We start from the raw sequence: 25,295 nt of genomic DNA on the forward strand, positions 1-25,295 counted from the left end.
TCTGTTAAAGTAGTAGTGTACTGGAATGCTGCTCAACTTGCTTTTCTTTAGAAACAAACAAAAAATCAGGCTTTTTTTGTTCAAGCAATCCTCATCTTTTAACCTCCTATTCTACTTGAGCTGCAGTCTAAAACCCTAGTAATCCTAAGCTTTCAAATTGATATAATCAATCTTCAGTCCTTTTTTCAGTGTAGCAGATCTCTGCCTTTTTTTCAGCCATGTCTCATGTTACAGGGTGTAGTCTTGGGTTCTTGGGTTCTAGTTTTGCACAGTAGACAGTGTTGTGCCAGCCAGGTTTTATTTGCTTCCCCTGTGCTACAGTCCTGTGCTCCAATTCTTTCTTAAACCTTATTTGCTATTTCTTAATACTCTCTTTTAACTGCTCAAGGCAAATAAAGCAATGTTGACTTTGAAGGGATCAATAACAACTTACAAATAAGTTTCAAATATATTTTCTGAGGTTCCTAATATATTTGAGTTGGAATAGTAAGTACATGCGGCAGGTAATGAGTGGCTAGGACTTCAAAATGGTATCAAGTATCACAGAACCAGAACAGTTTGGATTGGAAAGGACCTTTAAAAATCATTCAGCCCAACCCCCCTTGCAATGAGCAGAGACATCTTCAACTAGGCCAGGTTCCTCAGAGCCCCATCCGACCTGGTCTTGAATGTTTACAGGGATGGGGCTGCCACCACCTCCCTGCACAACCTGTTCCAGCGTTTTACCACCCTCATTATAAAATCTTCTCTCTTATGTCTAAAAGAATGTACTAAATTAACATTATCAGATCCGAAACTAGATAGGTCTTTGCATTTAAGAAAATAGATTTTCTAACAAAAACAAACCATTCAAAATTCCTATTGTTTACTGACACTTACACCACCTTTTCCCAGCACAAGAAAGATTTTGGTAAGATTGCAGCTCTTCTATTGCATTATTTATTTTGGGGGGGGGAGTTTTTTGGTTGTTTTGTTTTTTTTTTTTAATTAAATGATCCTCCATGTCTCAAGGGAAAAAACTCACTAGACTTCTCTGATAACTGCGGGACTGTTTCAGTTTCATGTCTTTCTAAGAAACTAATTCTTGCCTTCTGAAATTTCATATCATTGATTGCTAAATATATCAGCTTTCCTCTCTGGGATCTTAAAAAGCATTAAGATTCCAGCCGGCTCTTTCCATTCATTCTTCACCACTTCTTTTGCCCTCACACCACTTCTGAGCTCTGACACCAAAATACCCTGGTTGTATCTTCCTAAATTATTTAAAATTAAATCTAGATACTTTGGGGTTTTTTTTTCTTTAATAAAAACAAATTCATTTTTTAACACACTGTCACAGAAAACAATCCAAACTGGAATGGGTCAAAGCAAAGCTTGCAAGATATGAGCCGGCAGGCCTGATCTCCATCTGGAGCAGCTGCGATGCAAATATGAAGAATTCTTTTGTGCAGCCAGAGAAATAGATTTTTTCTCACCTGCTTCCACACAGAAATTAGGGGCTTGGCACAGATGACAAAATTTTAAAGCTTTGTGCAAGTGACATCCAGCAAAATGAGCTGCATCTCTGTGATACAAACTATAACACAGCTATAAGGAACAAATGTGAAGATTTTCCTAGTGGTTGATCCAAGGCAGATACTGACAGTGCAAATAGCTCTCAGCAACAGTATGGACAAAGAAGAGTTGGAGAAAATGTCTTCTGTCCCAGACTGAATGCTGAGATCCAGCAGATTTCTACTCCCATTTCCAGCTGCTCTGTGTGACACTTATGGCTGTCCAAGGCTACTGAAGACAAGATTCCTCCTCTAAGTTCAGACCCTGGAGCAGAGCCAGATTCATCAGATCTGAAGTTCAGTGCTCCCCATGCTTCAGTGCTTCCCAGGTCAGTACAAAGCCAAGGTGAGTGTACAGTAGGTCACCCTCTCTTTGTCCCTATTAACTCTTTCCCCTCGCCCCACTCATCCTAACAGCTCCTGAATCTTTTCCTGCAAGTCAAAACTAAAGTGCACCATGGCCAAGATAGTTGCCACTGCAGCCAGGAGGTTCAGGAAGCCACAGGCAGGGAGGTGGTGGGGCAAGACTGTTGTCTTCCACCCAGGTATTTTTTCCAAGGTAAAAAATTGGGAAACCTGAAGTCAGCCTCAAAAGAGGCTTTTGTGGAGATCTGTCATGCTTGAGGGCACGGCCGGCACCTGTACATATGGACTTTGTAGCAACCATCTCAGACAGTGCTGAGGACAAAATGTCCTTGGAAGGCAAAGCACTGTATAGCAAGGTACCACCAGTCCAGGTTTCACCTACTTAGTCCTTAACACTCACAGAAGTGGTTTTGCTTCTTGCTCTCCATGTTCCTCAGAGAGACTGTATCTTCATGCCCTTGGCCAGGATCATCCTGTTTAAAGTGACACCTGTGGAGGGATAATTCTCAGGACAGTTTTTTTTTTTCTTTTCCCTTTTGCAAAATGAAAACTGTTTTGTTTATTGCTGTCAGCATTTTAAAATTAATGTACAATTTCAAAGATGAAGACAGGTGTTTATGAAGAGGATGAGAAGAAGCTGAATTTATATTATCTAGATTAAGTGATGCCAGTTGTACAGCATGTTGAAGTGGAATGATGTCCATTTCTTGGTGCTGCAGCTACAAGCAAAACATAAAAAGCATGAATATACTCTGGTATTTTACACAGCAGTACACTTGCTACATCACCCCGACAAGTCACTGCAGTGACACTGCCATCCTGGAAAAGCTTTTGCTTCTCTGAAGCCCCATTTACAGCTTGCCTGAAAGCAGCATGTCGGATTATCCCTTTTTTCTGACCTAGAGAGAGGGCTTCTGAGAGGCGTTTTAAAGACTTTTATTCCATTTTCAGTCTCACGTGAAGGGTGGGATGGCACAGCAGCAGTGGTTACTGTGCTTAGGGAAATGCAGTGAAGAGCTGTTTTGCACCAGGAGATGGTGGACTGCTAACATCCCACTACCATCTCTTATTCGAGGTGGAAAAATAAAGGAAGAGACAGTAGTACAGAAAATTTTATATCCCTTTTGATACTGGGAGCCTTAAGTTGTGAAGCCTTGAATGGGCCTCCAGTGCAAATGTACTGCACCATGCAGACCCTGTCTGTAGAAAGGGTTGCTTCATTTTGGTCGTTCAAACAGTTGTAGGGTTTTCTTGTATGAAAGAAAATCCATTCATCATTTCTGCTGTCAAACAGAATGTTCACATGAGAGCACCTTGCTGCATCTGTAGATAAGGGAAAGGCCTCACAGGTGCTGTAATTGCTGGTATGGAGGGGGAGCTGCCAGCAGCTTCCTCCTTTACAGTAAGTTGAGGTTATTCTGTGGGGACAAGGGGTTTGTGCAGGACAACACAGGCCCAAAGCCATGCTGGGTGTGCAGCAGTTTAATTCATGTGTGTTGCACTGACTCCTTTATGTACAACCCTTCTGGTCAGGACCACTGTAAGACCAACAGGTTTCATTACATCGTGGCTATGGTCTCTTCCTCTGCTGCAAGGAAGGGAACAGCTTCCCATCTCCTGTACGCTGGTCATGCTCCATCCACAAGTCCCAGAACAATGCATGAGCTTGTACAGAATCACAGAATCATTCAGGGTTGGAAAGACCTTTGAGATCATCTAGTTCAACCTTTGACTGATTACCACCTTGTCAACTAGACCATGGCATCAAGTGCAACAACCAGTAATTCCTTGAACACCACCAGGGATGTTGACTCCACCACCTCCCCGGGCAGTCCATTCCAATACTTAACCACCCTTTCTATTTGTACTGGCAGAGAAAGCAAGAGCTCTGCTCAGCAAGTGTCTCCAAACCTCAAGAGATCCCAAGGCTTGGGAGCTGCTGCCAAGTTTTAGCTGTTGCACCAATAAGGATCTATTTATATTTTTGAGTAATTACTGAGTAACAATGTGTACTGCTATTGCAGAGACATATATCACAATGGATACGGGGATACCATTATCCCTGTTATTGGAGACATGTAGTGGCAGTCACACAGCCAGTGCAGTCCTGCTGTCATAGGCACAGAGCACAGCCTTGATGGATGCCAGCATCATAGCAGTTCACAGAATCACAGAGTGGATAAGGTTGGATGGAACCACACTGGGTCATCTGATCCAGCCTCCCTGCTCAGACATGGTCACCCTGGAGCACATGGCACAGGATTGCATCCAGATGGTTCTTGAACATCTCGAGTGAGGGAGACTCTACAACCTCTTCAGGCAATCTGTTCCAGTGCTTGGTCACCCACACAGTAAAGAGGTTCTTCCTCATATTCAAGTGGAATTTCCTGCACATCAGTTTCTGCCCATCGCCTTTCTCACCCTATTGCTTGGCTCCACAAGAACCTGGCGCCATCTCCTTGGCAACCACCCTTTAGGTATTTATACACACTAATGAGGTCCAATGTCAGCCATCTCATCTCAAGGCTGAACAGGCCCAGCTTCTCCAGCCTGTCCTCGTAAGAGAGATGCTCCAGTCTCCCAGTCAACCTTGTTGCCCTCTGCTGGACCCCCCCCCCCCCCCCCCCAGGAGCTCGCTGTCTCTCTCTCTCTCGTACTGAGGAGCCCAGAACTGGACACAACACTCCAGACGTGGCCTCACCAGGGCTAAGTAGAGGGGCAGGGTCACCTCCCTCGACCTGCTGGCAATGTACCCCAGTATACCACTGGGCTTCTCGGCCTCGAGGGCCGTGCTGGCTCAGGCACAGCCTGTTGTAGCCGGGGACGCCCGGGTGGGACACACACGGGCCCCTTTGGGGCGGCGGGCGGGGCAGCTCCGAGCCTCCCTGCCTCCCTCCCTCCGCAGCGCGGCCTCCCGCCGCCAGGGGGCGCGCCCCTCCCCGGCGCCGTGCGCGCGCCCCGCCTCCCGCCCGGCCGCGGCGCGAACGCGGCTCCGTGCCTGGCGGCGCCCATGGCCGGCGTGATCCGGCGGCTGGATGAAGCGGTGGTGAACCGCATTGCCGCCGGCGAGGTCATCCAGAGGCCGGCCAACGCCATCAAGGAGATGATCGAGAACTGGTAACGCGCGGCCCGCCCCTCTCGCAACCCGGCAGTGCTGCGTGGGGCGGGGGGGCCCTGCCGGGGCTGACACCGCGTCCCGGCCCCGGCGTGCAGCGAGGGGCAGCGGGAGCCCGGATGCCCAGGAGGGGCGGTACCTGTGTGTGCTCGTACGGAACGCGCGGGAGGCAGCTCCGCTTGGAAAGCCGCGTTCCTGTTTACGTTTATGTTCTGGCTTGCTTTGTAACTGTTTGAGAAAATTACGAATTGTTTGCTTTTGGTGCCAGTTAATAATTCATAGAACCATTTAGGTTGGAAAAGACCTCCATGATCGTCAAGTCCAACTATTAGCCCACCGCTGCAAATCTACCGCTAAGCCATGTCTCTAAGCACCACATCGTCAGGTATTTTAAATACCTCCAGGGTCAGCGACTCAAACACTTCCTTGAGCAGCCTGTTCTGTGCTTGACCTCCCTTTCTGTGAAGATAGGTATCCTAATAGCCAGTCGAAACCTCTCCTGGCACAAGTCGAGGCCGTCTCCTCTTGACCCATCAGTTGTTCCTTGGGAGGAGGCCAACCCCCACCTTGGTACAACCTCCTTTCAGGGAGGTGAGAATAATAAGGTCACCCGTGAGCCTCCTTTGCTCCAGGCTAAACACCCCCAGCTTCTTAGCCTCTCTTTATCAGCCTTGTGCTCCAGACCTTTCACCAGCTCCATTGCCCTCCTCTGGACATGCTCCAGCACCTCTGTAGAGAGGGGCCCAAAACTGGGTACAGGATCTGAGGTGTGGCCTCACCAGTGCAGAGTACAGGGGGCAGTCACTGCCCTGGTCCTGCTGGCCACACTATTGCTGATATGGGCCAGGATGTCATTGGCCTTTTTGGCCACCTGGGCACACGCTGGCTCATGTTTAGACAGCTGTTAGAGCAGCACGCCCAGATCCTTTCCCACATGGCAGCTTTCCAGCCACACTTCCCTTAACCTGCAGCGCTGCATGGGGTTGTTGTCACCCAAGGGCAGGACCTGGCACTTCATCTTGTTGACCCTCATACCATTGACCTCAGCCCATCAATCTAACTGTCCAGATCCTTCTGCAGAGCCTTCCTACCCTCCAGCAGATCATTGCTTCTGCCTAACTTGGTGTCATCTGCAAACTGAATAAGGCTACACTCAATCCCCTCATCCAGGTCATGGATAAAGATATTAAACAGAGCTCTGGGACTGAAATTGGTTTATTGTTTTCTGCAGTTTGGATGCTAAGTCTACGAGTATCCAGGTAGTAGTTAAAGAAGGTGGTCTGAAGTTCATCCAGGTTCAAGATAACGGCTGTGGTATCAGAGTAAGTAAACGATATATAAACAGGTGTATGCTGCTGTTTAGTACTATCTTTTAAAAATTATTTCCATTTATAAGTGTTTCTGATGTTGAAAAAACTCACAAAGTGACTATTGCTTGTCCCTTTCACATAGAAAGAAGATTTGGACATTGTATGTGAGAGATTTACTACAAGTAAACTGCAAAAATTTGAAGACTTGGCTAGTATTTCTACATATGGTTTTAGGGGCGAGGTAAGCTCTTTGTCAAGGTTTTGAAATGGTTCATTGTTGTTAATCTGGTGTTGTGGGTTGTACACAATATCGCATTCCCAGTACTGTTTACAGAAGCTTCTGTTTTCTGAGAGAGTCTGCTGTGCAAAAATAGTTCAAAATACATTTCAGTGTCTTTCAAGATTAGGTGGATGCCTATAGGGAGGTATATATTATTTTTACTTTCTGGAATAAGGTGGTGGGTTTTTTGTTTGTTTGTTTGTTTTTGTTTTTGTTTTTAATTGAAACAAATCCTGTCTTCTCCAGTGATGGCTCAGGAGCCTATAGGTAAAAGACAGTGGAAGATTTGAGTGGAAGATTTTCCATTTAGACATCTGTCTTCGATGTCAGACATTTGTCTAAATACCACACTTAAAACTAAATGTGCAAAATGTACAGTGGTCTTCCTTTGTTTTTGCTGTTAGACAAAATTTGTATTTCTGACCCCTCAGATACACTGATTCTTCTTAAATACTGTAATAGTCTGCCCAGGCAAGTGGTGGGGTCACCATCCCTGGGTGTGTTTAAAAAGAGACTGGATGTGGCACTTGATGCCATGATCTAGTTGAGGTGTTAGGGCTGGGTTGGACTCGATCTTGAAGGTCTCTTCCAACCTATGCGTTCTGTGATTCTGTGTGATTCTGTGATTCATACTCTCACAGACTGTATCTAAACTCTGGAAGAACAGTCAAGGATGAGTTTAGCTTTCCCCTCTGGATGAGCAAGATACATGAATGTGTGTCCTGTGCTCAGATGCATAGATCCTCACATGCTCCAGAGAATAGACTGCTTGGGTCCTTTCCTCACACACTTTCAACATAATCATCTCCACAACCAGCACAGTCTGGTCCTGAGGCCGGTTTCATCTGTGTGAACATATCCATTGAGTTTTCCAGGAAGACCATTGTGACCTAACTTTGTAGTACTACTTACAGTCAAGAGAAAGACTTGGGCAGGAGTGGAAGAGTAACAGCTTCCAGCTGCTTTCTAGTTAACATGAAACAGAAAAAGGCACAACTGTAATAATTTTGCAAATTTCTTTTAGTTAACAACTTGCATTGTCAGAGATAACGAAATATTAGGGAAGCCAGAGGAATCTCATGGATAAAATTACTGGAAGTTTAGTATTATAGATACTAAAATTTGTTTAAACTTTACTGACCTGCTATTTCCTTGTAAGAATTTTTATCTTTTATCCTTTACAAGTGGTATATTGAAATTGAGTGATGGTGTTTAAGGTGTGGACGTGCCTCAGCATTCTCCAGAGCAAGGTTTACAAAGATGCTTTCTCTTTTCCTAGGCCTTGGCTAGCATCAGTCATGTTGCCCATGTTACAGTAACAACTAAAACAGCTGATGCAAAGTGTGCATTCAGGTATGCTACCTGTTATCCAGGTGACTTCTGCTGCATGCAATCACAAACAGACGTATCAATTTCAAAGCTCCTGTTGGGGAGGAGGGTATGGTAAGGGCAGGTATCAAAAAGATTTAGAATGTGAGAAAATATATTTTTTCAATTTGTAGAAGTAAGCTTCGGCTTAATAATTTATTTTTAAATTGGCAGAGATGGGGTTGGGAGGCAGGAAATCTTGAAAGAACTACTGTTTCAGTAGCTAATATAGGTTAAACATTTGTCTTTTTCTCCATTTCAGGGTTAAAAGTTGTATATATATTACAGGCATCATGTCTAGCAAATTTCACAAGTCTCAGCCGAGGAACTTGCAGCTTAGTTTGTTATCATATCTTTACGATACAATAGGTGCTTTATCCTATCCAAAAAGAGTTTTGAATTCTTTTGAAAACTTAATCTAAATTATAAGCTTTTCCATTAATTTCCTAACTACTTTTAAGGAAAGAGAGTGGGGAAAAAGAGATGTTCTGAATCTTGGTTTTTCAAAAGATTGTGTGACTATGGTCTTCCTTGCATTAAATACACAGGGTATGTTAAAGGGGAAGGGGAAGTCTGTCCTTTGAATTTATGCATCTCTATAACTTGCTGGAAGGCCTGCATGGGTCAGAAATCTCTTATGCTCAAAATCCTGTTAGTGTCAAAGGAAAGTGATCTTACACTAAAGTCAGGAGTTTCTTGTTAGCATAACTGAAGTGTAAAGTCTAGTGGGAGAATTTTTATTAGGCCATGTCTAGCTCTTACAGAAGGAAAAATACGCAGTAATCCTGCCTTTAGAGGAAAAGGCTCAGTAATACCATTTCAAAACACATATACCATGATCTGCCTCTTTTCCTCTGCTATTATTCCCTTTCCTCCACTGTCCCTCTGGTTCTTACAATCAATGAAGACAGTTTTACTCTAGCAGAAAAGTGGAGGAAGCTAATTCTCAGTGTCCCAAATTCTTTACTGGGAGGAGTGTGACAATTATGGGATTTCTTTTGTTTTCATCCTTTGTTTTCATCTGTCCATGTCTTCCCTCCTCTAAATCTGGATGTCTGACAGCTTTTTATTTTCTGCCTAGAGCTTCTTACAGTGATGGAAAAATCAAAGGCCCTCCGAAGCCCTGTGCTGGAAACCAAGGAACTCAGATCACAGTAGGCTTTTATGCCCATTCTCTTTCATTCTTTTTTTGTTCCCCTTGCACCAATTACATTGTAAAGTACATAACACTATCATCTCTGAGGCTGGAGTTTGACCTAGGCAGTTAAAGAATAAATTGAATGTTGATTTTTCATGAACCAAAGTATTCTTAGAAAATTTATAAGTAAAGTAAAAATTAACAAGATGGATTTCGATTAATTCTATAGTAATAGAGAATTTTAAAATTTGTTTCTAATTATAAACTTTTTCTCTGTAGGTTGAAGATCTCTTTTACAATGTAAATACAAGGAGGAAGGCTTTAAAGAATCCAAATGAAGAATATGCAAAAATACTAGAAGTTGTTAGCAGGTAAACTAAAATAGGAGGCACCCAATTTTATATACAGCCATGGGGAGTACCGGGGTTTTTCAGAGGAACTGGCAGCTGTGTGGTTGGTATCATTTTGTTGTTGGTGGTGGTGATTTTCTTTGTTACAGGGGTTTTTTTTTAACTATTTGTTAGTGTGCAGTGTCAGATAACAATTTGATGTGAAAAATCCAGATAGGAAGTAGTGGATTCTGTCTGTGACTATTAATAATTTGTAAGAACACCAGCAAAGAAAGCTGATGAACTTCAACAAGTGAACTTTTAAATGTACCTGGGCTGAATAGAATTCATGTAAAAACTGCTCAGGAACATTGAGATTTGGCTGAACAAACAGAAAAGTTGAATGGCAACTTAACATCTCCTAAAAGGAGTAATATCAATTTAGTTATTGGATGTTCCCTTCTTGGGCCACTTGGTTGCATCTTTTGCCCCTGCTGTAGTCTTACATAGTGTACAGAGGATTTGCAAGCGGGATCTATATTTAAGCAAAAGAATTGCTTTGCACTTTCAGAATTTCACATTAAAGGTAGCAAAGAGTAGCAAGACTGTGTACCAAAGTTTAGCCTATTCCCCAAATAAACTGTTTAAGAGTCTTTACTGGATTAGGCAGACTTCAGCCAGGAGGTGGAGGATCAGATCCTGCTGCTCTGTTGAACAGGATGATCTGAAGTCTTGCTGGGTTACAGCCCTCCAGCGTGTTGGTTGTTCTTTTTCATTAGGACTTTTCTATTACTTGATTTGGGGATTTTTTCCTCTTGAATTTTTGAGTTCACAGTCACAGCAGTCTAATCTTTGTCTGCATTTTTACATTTCTCGTCTTGCAAGGTTCTATGGTGTGTTTTTTCTCTCAGTGCAGTAATTTCCCTAGAATTTTGAGCCAAGATTGTGCAGCTGTAGTATATCAGATTTCAGTCATGGAATCACAGCTGAACTGTCTGGGTAGGGGAAGTTAGAAGGGCAGGCCGGCCATTATTCAGATGCTTTTCCATAGTAGTTGAGACGTGATTCTGTTATACTGAGGATATTTTGATGGGTCTTTTAGTTAAACCTGTACAGTGAAACTGAAAAAACAAGTCTATAGAAGCTGATCCTTTTTTTGTTGGTTTTTTTTTTTTTTTTTTTGAGAAATAAGCTAATCTGATCCTTGAATTTCTTTTGGTTACAGTTGAGTTATAAATAGGACACACTTTTTTTTTTAGCTGTTCAGACTTCAAAAGCTCAGCTTTGATCAAATTGCATTATTGTCTTAACAGGAAGTGAAATTGCTTGCCCCCATTACTAGCTGCTTTTCAGCAATCAGGGGAAACAATTACCTTTTCACCCCATACTGCAGACTTATATTTGTATCTGTTTTTCAGGTATGCTATCCACAACTCAGGCATCAGCTTTTCAGTTAAGAAGGTGTGTAGATAAAGTCCTTGTAACTTCACTGTGTGTCTGTATGTGCCTGTGTATATATACATAATGTGCATGTCTAAAAAGGCCAGAAAATTTGCACTGCATCTTTTGCAACAGGAACAGCACAGAGAGCCTTCCCTTACACTGAAGTGTTGAAGGGTATGTTGGTGTAGTTTGGATAGAAAGCACATCAGTTAAAAGTAAACAAGACAAAAATAAATTTGTCAGGAGTTTGGAGGATTCCGTGTGGTCAGTGCTGTATTTGGTTTAGCTTTATGTGTTGTTTCAGCTTTTCTGGAGAGCGTGGTTACTAAGTGCTGTCTGAAAGAGGCTGGGGTAGATTATCTTTGTTCTGTGCCATTCTTGGTAATTATTAACTGAACTGAATGTGTTCCAGGATGGAGTTACTAGTCTCAGTGGGTCTGATGTTCTCTACCTGATCATGTAAACGTGTGCCATTGACCATCCATTGCATTTTTTGAACATAAATAAGTAAATAAAAGTACAAAACAATATAATGATGTTATGTTGTTCCCTGCAGTTTTTTAGAAATGTTATTGTTTAATTTAAAGTATTTCTAAAACTTCCTCCAGAAAGGTGAATTGATTGATACTCAATCCTGCTCTCTTTAGCAAGGTGACACCGTGTCAGATGTTAGAACCTTATCCAATGCCTCAACAGTGGACAACATTAGAGCCATCTTTGGAAATGCTGTTAGCAGGTACATCGATGTCAAATTTATGAAGCTTTCCAGTGAATCATTCTCCCTTTTCTCTTTAAAGACTGTGGGCTGTGATGGCTTTTCTTCCTTCCTTCACAGTTAATTTCAGAGAAGAGGCAGTGCTGCAATTAGAGAGCTCTCCATTCTTTTCAGAATGAGTGACTTTTTTTGTGCACCAAAGGGAGAGGAAAGTTACAAAGTTGTTCTTTTAATGCACTGAAAAGGAACCATCTGCTTGTAACCTTCTATGTGCTCATGTAAAAACAGCAAGCTGAACCTGTGTTCTCTACAAGTTCCTAGCTTCTTCCTATACCATGAAAATCTTACCTTTCTTACTGTCTGCTACCTGATAAAATTTGAAGCTACTCATATTGGTTTCTGAAATCTTATGGTTTCCTATTTTGACAAAAGCTACATTTGCTGAAGCTGGGTAAATCCGATAAAAAAATTAAAAAACCAAAAGATCATATTTGGAAGATATATCTGCCGTTTTAGGAAACGTTCTCTTTATGAGACTTTCAGCTGTGAACAATTAATTGTATGAATTTGTCCCATGAATAGCTGCTTGTCACTTTGATTCTGTTACGTTACTGACTGAATTAAACTTCACATTTAATGAATATAACTTCTAATTCATGAAAACACTTTTAGGAAGCACAGCAAATTAGAGAGGCTACTAAGTGATGAGGTTGCAGTGTTCTATGTATTTCCTTGCTATGCATTCATTCATTTATTCCTACTATGGATGCTTGTTTGATAGGAGTTTTTCCTTTGTACGGTTCAGAATAAATTGTCCATTTCAAAGTAAATGTTTTGATAATTTCTTTTCAAACAGTAATTTACCCAGTTCAAGATGGTGTTAAAAACTGCACACAACTAAAAATGGCAATATATATTGCTATATATTGAGGTTGAATTGGAAATAAGTAGTCCTTAAATCTGTTCTGTGTTAACTTCAAAAGTTGGCATAATGCCTTCCTAGAGAGCTGTGCTCACAAACTACCAAAGTGGATTTTCCTTGACTAATGAATTATGAAAATTATTAAAACTGTTATGAAAATAGTTAATGTTAGGATCTATGTGCAGGAGCAAGAGGGAAGTTTTTATGTTTTAATGACTTCTTAACAGACCACCAAGACATATTAGATGACAAGTGTGGACAAAGTAGTCCAAGAAAAAATGCATTTGCTCGTTCCTGGCTACAGACAATTTTGAAGTGTGCTTGTCAATCACAATCAATGACTTAAACAATGAAATGCATATTAGAATTATCAATAGATTATAATGCTGTGGATACTGTGATATGTTAAGTATTAAAAAGATAATGGAGGTAATTTTACAGATTCCAACCATACAACATTACCAGTTTACACCTAAGAAGAGGAAATTATGTAGTTCAGGTTAAATAATTACTGTGTCCCAGCAATCAGTGTTTGAGCTCTCAAATAATTCTAATGTTTTCATTAACTGTGATAAATCACTATATGAAGTAGTGAGACCCAAGCAATAGGCCCTGAGCCAAAGTTGACCTTTAGATGAACCTTCCAACCGTATGTTATATGATACTTGTATTTGCTCATTAGCAAAATACAGATGATCATTAGCAAAATATGTGGTGTGATAAGAACATATTTATCTTTCCATATTTAGAGGATGGACAAGGCCATGAAATCGGACATCTGCCTTTGTTTGGAGGTGTATGGTCAAAGCCAACTCCCTTGGCTCCTCCTTGAGCCCTGGCCAGGCTTTGGGTGGAACCCAAGAGGAGAACAAAACCAGATGTTTCCGCATTAGAGTTACATGAGCTTTTTTATTCAACAATATAAAAGCTGGACCTTCTCCCAGCGAAGGTGGAGTCTTCACCTATGTGTGGACACACTGTGTAGGATTTCTCAGTTACCAGGAGTGGTTCTCTAGTCCTTTGCTGTGACCAGGGCTCCCCAGCTGATGTGTGAATCTGGATGATGGTAGTTAGGGTAACTGCTGATGTGTCTTCTAATCACTGTAGGCAATCTCTTGTAGTAATGATTAGGTGCATTACTTATATTATCCTTTTGTAGTTCTTTGCTGTTTTGAACTATAGTTGATTACACTCATCCCTTAAAGATGGTGTCTGTGTCTCTTGTGCGGACCCTGCCAACTGGCAAAACAGAATATCACTGCTTGTGAGTACTGCTCAAAATTTACATCAACAGAAGAATTAATTTTTTGTTTGTATTTCTGTCAAACTTAATAGGGAACTCATAGAAGTGGGCTGTGAAGATGCAAATCTGGCCTTTAAAATGAAAGGTTACATCACGAATGCAAACTACTCTGTGAAGAAATGTATATTTTTACTCTTCATAAACCGTAAGTTAAAAAAAAGGCAGCATTTTGTACAGTCATATGTTGCTTACATAATCAGAAGAACAAAACTTTCTGAAGACCTACAAAGTGCATGAGCATTCTTAAAAACGTTTTTAAAAATAAATATTTCAATTAATTGTAAATCTTAAAAGTGTTTTTCAATTTGTAATGTGCATCACACTTGGCACTTTATTTAGTGGAAGACAGCTGAGACTGGACCGAAAGAAACTTTGGCGTATCGAGGTTATGGCTGTGTCCTGCCAGCTTACATAGATTGATCTCTCCATTCTGTAGCAACACTGGCATGGGTTGCAACACACCTTGACTGTATGAAATAATGAAAAGGTAGTCTGGTTATTTCAGTATTTGCAAGAAAAAATACTTCTAATTGTAAAACATGCTGAAAAAATACTGTGTATTCTGGTTTTATATGAAGAATAAATAGGTCTTGGGGGAAAATGGGTATAACAGATTCCCTTTGAAGACACAAAGCGTGGAGATGTTTGTCTGCAGGAGCAGCTGGGCACTGTGCAGTGTGTGTTGGCTGGGCTCTTTGCAAACGGCGCTGTGTTCTGTGTTTCAGATCGGTTGGTAGAGTCAGCCGCTATGCGCAAAGCCATAGAAACTGTGTACGCTGCTTATTTGCCAAAAAGCACACACCCATTCCTATACTTAAGGTAAAGTAATAGGAAGAAGTAGCCTTTTAGTACTGTCTTGTAGGATATAACCAGGGTGAGTAGGTTTAGAAGGACGTTTCTGTTCCTCATGATGGTGTTAAGCATTGCACTGAGGTGATTAATCGCCTGGCAGGAGGGAATTAAATAACATTAAGGAAATCTTAAGAAAACACCTTGTTTTTAGAAGTAGTTGGTATCTGTAATTCCAGCTGAAGTCCTTTCCTATTAATTCTTGGGACACTGTAAGTAAAAGATATTTCTAAAAGTGGGATTTTGTAGTTGTACAATGGAGAGCTTGGTTTAAGGTTACCTGTATGAGCTATTTTGGTGAGTGATTTTTAAATTATTTTTTAATTATCTAAACAAGTCTGACTGTAATATAACTTTAGCAGATTTCAGGATCTTTTTAACTTCTTTGTATGTAATAACTTCCCCAAGCCTGACAGATTTTGTCAAATTTGAACCAATATTTGCTTTCTCTGCCATCCATGGGATATTTTAGGTTAACTTCTTTTATAATGTTTTCCAGCCTGGAAATAGCCCCCCAGAATGTAGATGTGAATGTGCATCCTACAAAACATGAGGTCCATTTTCTTCATGAAGACAGTATTCTGGAACGTGTGCAACAACATGTAGAGAGCAAGTTATTGGGCTCTAATTCCTCAAGGATGTACTTCACTCAGGTGAGAACATCTATGGAGTGATGGAAGTTCTGCATTATTTTAATGATTAGGAATAATTTACTCTGTTCAGTAGTAAAATCTTTGCAGATATGGCACTTACCAGTGTTGTACTGGTACCTTTTGATCTTTGCTCTGTTTCAAGGTACTTTAGTATACCAGTGTTAACAATACGGCAAAGGAGAGAAAAAAAGTATGAGAACATTTTAAGTACATTTCTGCCAAGTACCTGATTAGTTGTCTTGATGTTATAAGTTAACCTTCACGTATTGTAAATAGGTTTTGGTTTTTTTTATTCTGCCCTGGTTGATGGGAAGAAGATGTGATTGAGGAAACTGTTCTGTGTATTTGATAACACTTTGGATTTAATCTTACCAGAAAAAAAAAAAGTCAGGAAGATACTCTACTCTCTCTTTATGTAAAGCATAGCATAAGAATTACTATAATTTTTATACAAACTAATTTCATTGTGGTTTTTTTTTTTACCTAAAGATGATTTTTTCTTTTGAGACAAGGACAAAGGAATGGTAACTAGATTATGACATTCACTCTATATGGATAACAAGTGCAAAGCTGGTGGCCTTTTAAGCAGTTGACACTTGTGTTGCTGGAGTTTCAAATTGCCTCTGAGCATTAAGATACTGTGAGAAGTGTGACTAATCTTTCTGGTTCTTTTTTTCTTCTTGTGCAATCTCTTCCCTTTGCTTCCTCATGTCTGAATGAAGACATTGCTTCCAGGAGCTGACTGCTCTTCCAGTGAGGTTGTAAAATCAGCAGCAAACTCTTCTGTGGTTACCAAGGGAACCAGTGATAAAGTTTATGCACATCAGATGGTCCGCACTGATTCCCGAGAGCAGAAATTGGATGCTTTTCTTCAGCCAGTGAACAACCCCCTAAGTGCAGGCCCCACTGAAGTGACAACAGAGGTTGTTGCAGAGGGTGCAGACAGGCCCCAGGATGCTGAAATGGAAGAAGTCAGTGACCTGGTTGAAATGGCTGATGTTCAGGAGTATACAGTGAAGCTTGGGGGGCTCAGCGAGAGTGGACACTTGTCTCCTGAGACTGTGCCTTCTCGGTAAGTCCCACCTTTCCTGAACTGGTGCAAGGCTACCTATTCATTTCATGGCACAGCCCTGAAACTATAGATTTTTCCGATCTCTTTGGACTTCTTCTTTTCCAGAAGGGAAAAATTCTCTAGAATAACTTTCCATGACATTTTATTGAGAAACTAAACCTAATCTGTGAACTGTAAATTACGTAACTTGTGATAAATTTTGTGACTGGAATAGCGTTTCTATGCATACTGAAAGGCAGGAAGCAGTATAAATAATGGCATTAGTTTAGGGAGATCATACTGGTCTGTCTCTTTCTGGAAGCCTTCCTTTTGTGTGGGATAGAAACTACATCACTGAATTTGACAGGCATTACCCTAGTGAAGGCTACTTCTAAAAAGTCTATAAACTTTTTATAGCTCCTGCAGGAGCTGTTACAAAAGGCCAAGGTGTTCTGAGAGAGTCTGATTCTCTCTCCCCAGTATTGCAGAAAAATGGGCATGGAAAAGAAAATCATTAGAAATACCAACTTTTTTGGTGTGTCCTTTAGAGGCCAGTTTGCTTGGTGCTTAAGCAGCAGTTGCCTGATGTGATTGGTATTAGAGTGTCACAAATTCTCTTAGAATTCTGAACTACCCTTTCCTAACAAATTATTCCTCAAAAGCAAAATAGAACTGTCTTTCTGGGAAAATGTCTGCATTTCCTGTGTTAATATACAGCATGTGAATTGAACATCTCATCTGTTGCCGTGTTTGGCCTAAGTGATAGGAGAGTTGAACATAATTCCTTTAGTTTTGGTATTGCAGAAAGAGACAACGGGAAGACATGGATGTAGAATTGGAGAAAGATGACACCAGAAAGGACATGACTGCTGCCTGCACCCCTAGAAGAAGAATTATCAATTTGACCAGTGTGTTGACTCTCCAGGAGGAAATCAGTAACCAGGCACATGCAAGTAAGCAAGACCTTCTTCTCAAAATTACTGTTATTCCAGCTAAATATGACTGTTTGAAATGGGAAAGGGTATTTAAAAGGAGGCCCAGTGAACTTACTGTGCTGTTAAGCAAGTTTTTAACAAAAGCTTTTGCTTTTCATTTTTATTTGTATCTGTCCCACATATATGAAATGGTGAGACTTGTAAAATACTCTCTTTTTTGTTAAGAGTTGTTTTAGACAAAGGTAAAAGGTGTGTGATTCTTTCTAGAGTGTTTCCCTCTTAACTCAGTTGCCTCTGAAGGCAACTTTCACTGATTCATACCCTTATTATTCATATGTCTAAATGCTAGGAATCTCACATCCTGGGGGTTTTGTTAGATTTATTTTGATTTTTTTTGGTTGTAAGAATTGGGGGCACTCCACACAGACATCTGTAATAAATAACTTTTCTGTAAATTGATAAGAATCTTAAACTTTAGAAAGCATGAACTTTTCCTTTACTTGTGCTCCAGTAAACGTTTTGCAGAAGACTGGTAATTCTGACCCAGTGATTCCATATCTGACTGTCACTGCTTAAATACTGAAATCAAAGAGTTGTCCCTGAACCTTAAAATACCCAAAAATGTCTCAAAATGCAGAATAATACCTATGAAGCTGCCTGAGGTTCTGTCTTATCCTCACATCTCTAAGAAGCACCTAAATAGACTTTGGAAAGAGATAAATCTTTTCTCAGTCTCTTACATTCCTTTAGAAAATCTAACAGTGGAGTTAGTGTAGCGTAGTGCTTTGTACGTGCTGTGACTGCAGTGCCAAACATCTGTAACAAAGGTGCTCCCAAGGATGGCAGCTAGTGAATTTTTTTTGTGGCATGCCCAAAGTGAACTCTTTTGTGAAATCTGACATCTCATACCTTTCCCAGCCTTCTCACTCATATAAATGTTTTTTAAAAAAAGTTACTGTGTGAGAGAAAAATAAATTATGAAAAAAAAAAAAAATACAGCACTATTCTATCACACTTCCAGAATTTAGTTTGATAATACCTAGATTGTGTTGCAAAGCTGGTTTACACCTGCAGTTTTTGAAGTATGTGTGTGGTCCTCGCCAATCTCCTGTGGCTGGAAGTCAATTTTGGAAGGCTATTCAAACACAGGGACTTTAATTTTATTTCTTTCTAATTTGCATTTGTAGTTTAAATGTTAAATAACTATTCTCCCTTACGCTTTAATAGTTTAAGTATGCACAAAAGTTATTAATATTTCAAAACTTGTGAATAATTGGTCATACAAGGATATCAGAAGAAGCAGGAGTGTAGGAGTGACTGAACAGTAATCTGAGACTTTCAAGCTAAAAGGACACAAACGAGTCAACTAAATAAATGAGGGCAGGGTTGCAACTATGAAATGACATTTTTTTGTTCCTTCCCCACCTCTCTGTTGTTTCAGAACTTCAGGAGATGCTACATGAGCACTCATTTGTTGGTTGTGTCAGTCCTCAGTGGGCTCTGGCCCAGTACCAGACAAAACTGTACCTCCTCAATACAACAAAACTCAGGTAAAAGAATTGTTAGACCTGTTGGCAGCTGGAGTAAGTACCAGTTGTGAAGCTAATTAGAAGAAGGAAGGAAATGATAGGGAAAACAACGTTGTTCTTTTGTTGCCTGTATGAAAAGTCATGAGGCTAAAGATTAAGCAGTCCATTCAGAACAGTGGAAACAAGTCTGGCGCACTTGGGAAAAATTGCAGGAAATCAGTGTAATTAAAATGCCAAATGCTGTATTGTGTGCTCACAGATAATTTGAAGGGAAAGACTTTTTCTTGCTTCATGATGCTCTAGATGATCTATGATGATCATCATGATTTGCTGCAGGATCATCTACAGCAGCACTCTGTATAAAGCAGAGGCTGCAGAAAAGTTCTTGAAAACATTGTATCCAGTTGGGTTAAGAGTATCTGCAGGACATGATTGTAACAGGAAATTTGTAATTTTGCCTGTGCAGCCTTACAGGACCAGCTACATAAATTTTTGCAACAAATCAGAAAATAGACTCGAGATGGATATGTCTGTTAATTTCCCAGTTCCTTTTCATTTCTTTCAGTGCAGTAAAGGAGTAAAGAAGTTGAAATATAAATTATCAGGGAATAAATTGATAGTGATTGGGTACTTGAGTATGTAACCTTTCTGCACCAGTGTGGCTGATGATATCAGAAACCAAGAAATGGTTGCAGAAGATGGCAACATTTTGCAGCTTGCTAACCTGCCTGACCTGTATAAAGTTTTTGAAAGATGTTGAGCAATATTTAGTTGTGAATATCTAGATAATGCAGGTGAACGCTTAAACTCTTCAGTTAAAGTAACATCTGTATTAATAGGACTGGATATGTATATCTGATGTTTCCAGGATGATCCTTACTTTCCCCTCATAATTATAGTAACTTGGAGATATGCAATCCTGTCCATATAATTAATTTTTGTGCTTCAATTTAGCCAAGAACTCTTCTACCAGATACTTATTTATGACTTTGCAAACTTTGGAGTCTTAAGGTTGTCTGTAAGTATAATTTTACATTATATCCTATAGAAATAGATTTTTTAAAAAATGTATTTACAATATTTCTGTCCATTCAGACAAATGTGTATTTTTTCTTCCACAGTCAGGTTGGCTTTTGTCCACTACAGGAATGTTGTTTTGTTTTTCAGTAAGAACAGACTGTAGAAAACGTAGTAATTTTGTAGCTGCTACTGTTAAATTGTCATCCTGGCTGGTTGTTATTATGGTCAGTTGTAGTTATTCACCAAGTTTTGCTGTTGCTCATTACATTGGGACAAATCATTAATTTGAATATACAATCTGCAAAAATACAGTGTTGATTGCCACTGTTTATCCTGTGAAATATCACAGTGCTTGGTCGGATTGTGGACTGCAGAGAAAGAAGAAAGAAATTCATATATATTTTAGCCTGGTTATGATAAACAGAACTGTTAGTTCTGCAGGCCAGAAATAGAGTATTAAAATTAATTAGTAAGTGAAAGAAGTTACAGATTTCCAATAGAGTGTGCTGATCATTAACCAAAGTTTTGCCTTCTTCATTTTTAGGAGCCAGCTCCTTTATACGAGCTTTCAATGCTTGCTTTAGAGGATCCTGAAAGTGGCTGGACAGAAGAAGATGGCCCAAAAGAAGGGCTTGCTGAGTACATCGTGGAGTTTTTGAAAAAGAAGACTGAAATGTTGAAAGATTATTTCTCTCTTGAAATTGATGAGGTGACTGCAGCTATTGCTTCTGACACTAGATGAATGGTGGACCTGGCAGTGTTAGGTTTATGGTTGGATTAGATCTTAAAGGTCTTTTCCAACCTAAATGATTCCATAATTGTACATTTGGTGACAGATAACTGCAGTAGTTTGCTGGCAGTGCTTACCATCACTAAGAACTAGTTCCAGTAAGATTTTAGGTGGTATAACCCTTTCATTTAAAATGCTCAGGACTTACACTGCCTTTAAGAAGGGTGCTACACAAAGTTTCTGTTTAATTAGTTACCAAATCACAGAATGGGTTGGGTTGGCAGGGACCACATTGGGTCATCTGTTCCAGCCTCCTTGCTCAGGCAGGGTCATCCTGGAGCATATGGCACAGGATTGTGTCCAGATTGGTTCTTGGATATCTCCAGTGAGGGAGACTCCACAGCCTCTCTGGGCAATCCATAATTTAGTCATTGCTTCTGTAACTAGAATGCAGATCTCTTAACCCGCAAGGTGTGCATCTTAACCAGCTCTCAAGTCAGACAGGGCTGCAGCACCACTGTGACTCTCAATGTGTCTTTTTTTGTGTGGCTTAAAGCATCCCTTGCTTTATGCAAAAGCCCATCAAGCCCAGGCACTTCATTTAGATATTTGCCTGGGATGCAGTATCTGTGTAACCTAGACCTAGAGGAGAAGGTTGAATTCAGCCACTCCCTGAGCTGAGTGACTTAATCCATGCTGTGTGAAATTAAACACCACCAGTAACTCCTTGTGCAATGTCTGCCTGGCATTGGGCTTTAAAAACCTGTACAGCTTACTGAGTTTGGTAAGAATCAGTCAAAATACATAAGAGTTTTGGTGCATTTACTGCAAGAAAGAACATTGTTTTTTTTTAATTACTGAAGCAGCAGTGTTGCCTTGCAGGAAGGAAATCTTACTGGGTTACCACTTCTGATAGACAACTATGTCCCACCATTGGAAGGACTGCCTATGTTTATCCTGCGCTTGGCAACAGAGGTATATTCTCTCAATGATTTTATTAATGCACAATTACTTTTTTTTTACTTAAGCTATTCCAGCCTGCCTTTGCAGTTTCTGGTGCAGCTTAAATGTACTGTTGCGTGTTCCAGATGCTGTTTTGTGGTTACTGATTAGTTATGCTTTGCCTGTGTATTCATAACTACTGACTGTCTGAGCCTCTATTTTGATTTAAAAGCCTGCATCCTACCCTCTTTTTTCACTCTATACCTTTACCTTACCAGGACAAAAACTGGTCAGTACATTAATTCAAATTCTCCATAATAAGAATCTCTATCAAGCCTCTGACTGCTACCCAGATTCTGTAAAATGACCTTTTTTTTTTAACAGGTAAACTGGGATGAAGAAAAGGAGTGTTTTGAAAGCCTGAGTAAAGAACTAGCCATGTTCTACTCCATCAGAAAGCAGTATATAATAGAGGAATCCAGCCCAACAAACTCTCAGGTACCAGAATACTGTAACTAGTCCTGTGAGCAGATAACTAACAACATACAGGAAACTTCAGCTCTTTCAGATATAGACTTCTAATCCCAGCTCTTTCAGTGAACTGAGTCAAGTAGCAGTGTGGCAAGATTCTGAAAGAATGTGGCTCAAATTTTCTGAAGTATTATAGGTATTGAGAGAACCTTTTTGGGCATTGCAGTGTACTTAATATTATTACAGTCCTCCTTGGCATCTGAGTTGGGAATTTTTTTTAATGCTATCTTTCTGTAGAAGAATAAGGTTGCATATAAATTAAAAGTACGACCTGATTGTGTCTTAAATATCTGCCTAATCAATCAGTTAAGCTCACCCAATCTGCAAAGTGACTTAACAGAGCTTAGAATTGACTGTATAGAATGAACTTTTCTAATACCAGCAGAATTTTACACTTGCTGTAGTCTTACACAATAAAGGTTTTAAGGCATGCTTTCCTCTAGTTAGACAGAATCTCAGTTTGTCCTTGTTTTCCTGTATTTCAGAATGAAGATTCTGAGTCTGGTTCAACAACATGGAAATGGACTGTGGAACATGTGCTTTACAAAGCTTTTAGGACTCATCTTTTACCTCCTAAACACTTTGCAGAAGATGGCAACATTTTGCAGCTTGCTAACCTGCCTGACCTGTATAAAGTTTTTGAAAGATGTTGAGCAAGTAGTTATTAGACTGTTTTTTTAGACAGACACCATTCATGTTACCTTCGGTTTATCTATCTATCTAGTAGAAGATAAAGCTGGAATCTTGATGGAGGAAAGAGGGGATTTAATGCCCTGCTAAATGGCTAACATGACAGTAAATTATCTATTTTCCTTCTGTTGATCAAAGTATAAAAAAATCATTTTTGCTGTGTCTAAACCCAACAAAAATCCCTAAAATAAAATCTCCACTTCCACTCTGAGTTTCCCTATTAACCAATCTGCTAACAGAATACACTTCTGCTGAAGAAAATCTACTGGGTTAAGTGATTGTGGAAGAAGATAGAGCTTAATTTAGTTGAAATGTGAATGCTTTAACTTTGCTTGCCTCTGGAAATCAAATTAGGTTACCTGCATTCTTTTGTTTTAAGCATGACGGTTGTTTGACAGTACCTGCAATGTGAGTGTACATGCAAAGCACTTAAAATCATCTCTTACTACAGGAGTTACTGCTGTAATATTTCAGGGCCCTTGCTGAAATGAGGCAAATCCCTTTTAATCAAGGAGTCAGAGAATAGAAATGGGAATATTCTGGCAGATAGTAAATAAGCATGCGCACATAATATTCATTGTCTCCAATTTAGTAAGTAGGGCTTGGGACATCTGCTACTTTCAAGCAGGAAAAGCATTCTTCTAAGTCCAAGAGGCATCTAGCATCCAAACCAAAAAGGAAAGCAAGCTTCATTTTTGCACTGTAAAGATTTCTGTTCCATTTGAAAGCAGCTGGTACAAGCAGAAGCATTAATCCTCTTGGATTGCTGATGTCCCAAACCCTGCCTTATACTGAGAAATACTCATGAAGGGCAGCAGTTTGATATGAGTCCAAAAAGACAAGTCCTCTCACCTGGGCATCTGCTGGCCTCAAGTTAAAAGTATAAGACGGGTCTGTGTAACTTCATGTGTTTCTGGGGTGCCAAGTGCAGATGCTGAATTTCTCACCTGTGATGTGCCAGCTTCAAAAGAATGAGAGTTCTCAATAGTAGAAAACCACATAGTTCCAGAAAGCATCTTCCTTCTGCTCCCCCTCTGATGACAATCTCGACAATGGGGTAACAACTGGAGAATCATGTCTTCCTCAGCCAGCCAGCCCAGCAAATCAAATCTGAAGTGAGCAACTGGCTTCAGCTGGGCTCAGTCCACATATTACTTCTGGCAATGAGGGGGCATGGAGATTGTGGAGAATACAGGAACTACTAATGGAAATTGTATTTGTATTGTGATTTCATTCTCTTGCCTTTGCTGGTGTGCTTGTCTCGTGATTCCAGCATACTGCTGTATCACTCCTCACATGTAAAGCCTAATATATCAAGTAAGTAAATTTGATATCGAACATGAAAAGCTCCCTCTGTGGAACATCCAAAAGAACCTGGACTCTGATGTGTACATGTGAGAAATGTCTCTAGATAACAACAGGCATGCTTACATTAAATGTTAAGTGTGGCAGCAGTCTGGTGTGCACTCTCATGCCAATGTAACAAATGCCAGTTCCTCATCACACAGCTGTGTGAGTTCCTGAACCCCCACAAAACTAACAACCCCCAAAATCTTAAGTATATTCTGAATTACGCTCATTTTCTTCTGATTTTTGGTGGTTTTTCTCCTTTTGGTATTTAATGGGAACCTGATTATAGTGCCAAGTTTCTGCCACAAAATGAAAAATAATAAAGTTCAAACAGGTTGTTTTTTTCTTCTAATCTGTATGTATTTCAGAGCTTTAAGCAATCTGATACAGCTTAACTGACTTCCTTTGCATAAAAAAAATGTAGGAAGTCTTTCTTGCAAAGTATATTCTTAAGATTGCAATAAACCATCAATCAAAACATTCCTGTCACATATACATGACAAGCAGGTAATTAATAGTATTACTTTGATTAACAGCTTGCTTGGGTTATTTTTTCTTATAAATCCTTGATTCAAATCTGCTTCTTGAAACAAAACTTCTTAAATCTTATTTTCAAGCCCAACAAAAAGAAAACCCAACACGTTACAAAGAGCACAAAGCCACATTGCTGCCACACTCATGCCAAGCAATTCAGTCCATTACCACGGGCCTTCACATGAACAATCATCTCACCTGTATTAGAACCAAAAGCAAACAGCTTTTTTAGGGAATGGCTGGTGGAAAGTTCTGGAGATGTAGCTGGGGGTACCCAAGGAGAGCAGAAACATCCCTGGGGAGGGCAGGATTGAACACTGGTTTTCGTGACAGCTTTGCAGGTTTTTACAGGTAGGTTTTTGAGAGGAGTGAACAAAAATATTCCAGATTGAGGGTTTTAACTCCTTTCTATACTATAACGTGCATTTCAGATTTACAGGAGATGCAGCAACCAGAACTGTTTTGGGATGCACCAAAGGGAGTAACTTCCTTGGCAAAATACCCACGTATGGAAACATGGCATCTCAGTTAACTCACTTGCAGAGCATTCAAGCCATATACCACAGGAAGAAAGATGCTTGTTTAGGAGAGGCTTGCAGGATCTTTACCTGACATCTGCCAAAAACAACTGCTCATGTC

At 40.2% G+C, this 25,295-nt stretch overlaps 1 protein-coding gene across 2 annotated transcripts; it reads left to right on the top strand.

Moving 5' to 3' along the window:
- Positions 1-4,897: 4,897 nt before the first annotated feature.
- On the top strand, positions 4,898-24,118 carry MLH1 (mutL homolog 1). Of its 2 annotated transcripts, XM_066192092.1 has the most exons (19): positions 4,898-5,036; positions 6,266-6,356; positions 6,487-6,585; positions 7,904-7,977; positions 9,074-9,146; positions 9,410-9,501; positions 10,878-10,920; positions 11,550-11,638; positions 13,875-13,987; positions 14,568-14,661; positions 15,191-15,344; positions 16,067-16,416; positions 17,200-17,348; positions 18,772-18,880; positions 19,814-19,877; positions 20,424-20,588; positions 21,492-21,584; positions 21,936-22,049; positions 22,568-24,118. In XM_066192092.1, the coding sequence occupies exons 1-19, from the start codon at positions 4,930-4,932 to the stop codon at positions 22,733-22,735; spliced, it is 2,241 nt and encodes a 746-aa protein (XP_066048189.1). In that variant the 5' UTR covers positions 4,898-4,929; the 3' UTR covers positions 22,736-24,118. The 2 variants fall into 2 exon arrangements, with proteins under 2 accessions (XP_066048189.1, XP_066048196.1); XM_066192099.1 differs by lacking the exons at positions 4,898-5,036; positions 6,266-6,356; positions 6,487-6,585; ... (4 more) ...; positions 11,550-11,638; positions 13,875-13,987 and adding an exon at positions 14,270-14,329.
- Positions 24,119-25,295: the final 1,177 nt, after the last annotated feature.

The sequence above is a fragment of the Chamaea fasciata genome, unplaced genomic scaffold, assembly GCF_029207755.1.
Source record: "Chamaea fasciata isolate MVZ Bird 193981 ecotype frontalis unplaced genomic scaffold, bChaFas1.0.hap1 SCAF_1, whole genome shotgun sequence".
In the NCBI taxonomy this organism is placed as follows: domain Eukaryota; kingdom Metazoa; phylum Chordata; class Aves; order Passeriformes; family Sylviidae; genus Chamaea; species Chamaea fasciata.

Excerpts from the sequence above, each read along its gene's own strand:
- MLH1 (XM_066192092.1), top strand. The coding sequence starts at position 4,930 with ATGGCCGGCGTGATCCGGCGGCTGGATGAAGCGGTGGTGAACCGCATT. Across the intron at positions 5,037-6,265 it reads AAGGAGATGATCGAGAACTG|TTTGGATGCTAAGTCTACGA; the intron begins GTAACGCGCGGC and ends TGTTTTCTGCAG. Across the intron at positions 17,349-18,771 it reads CAGTAACCAGGCACATGCAA|AACTTCAGGAGATGCTACAT; the intron begins GTAAGCAAGACC and ends CTGTTGTTTCAG.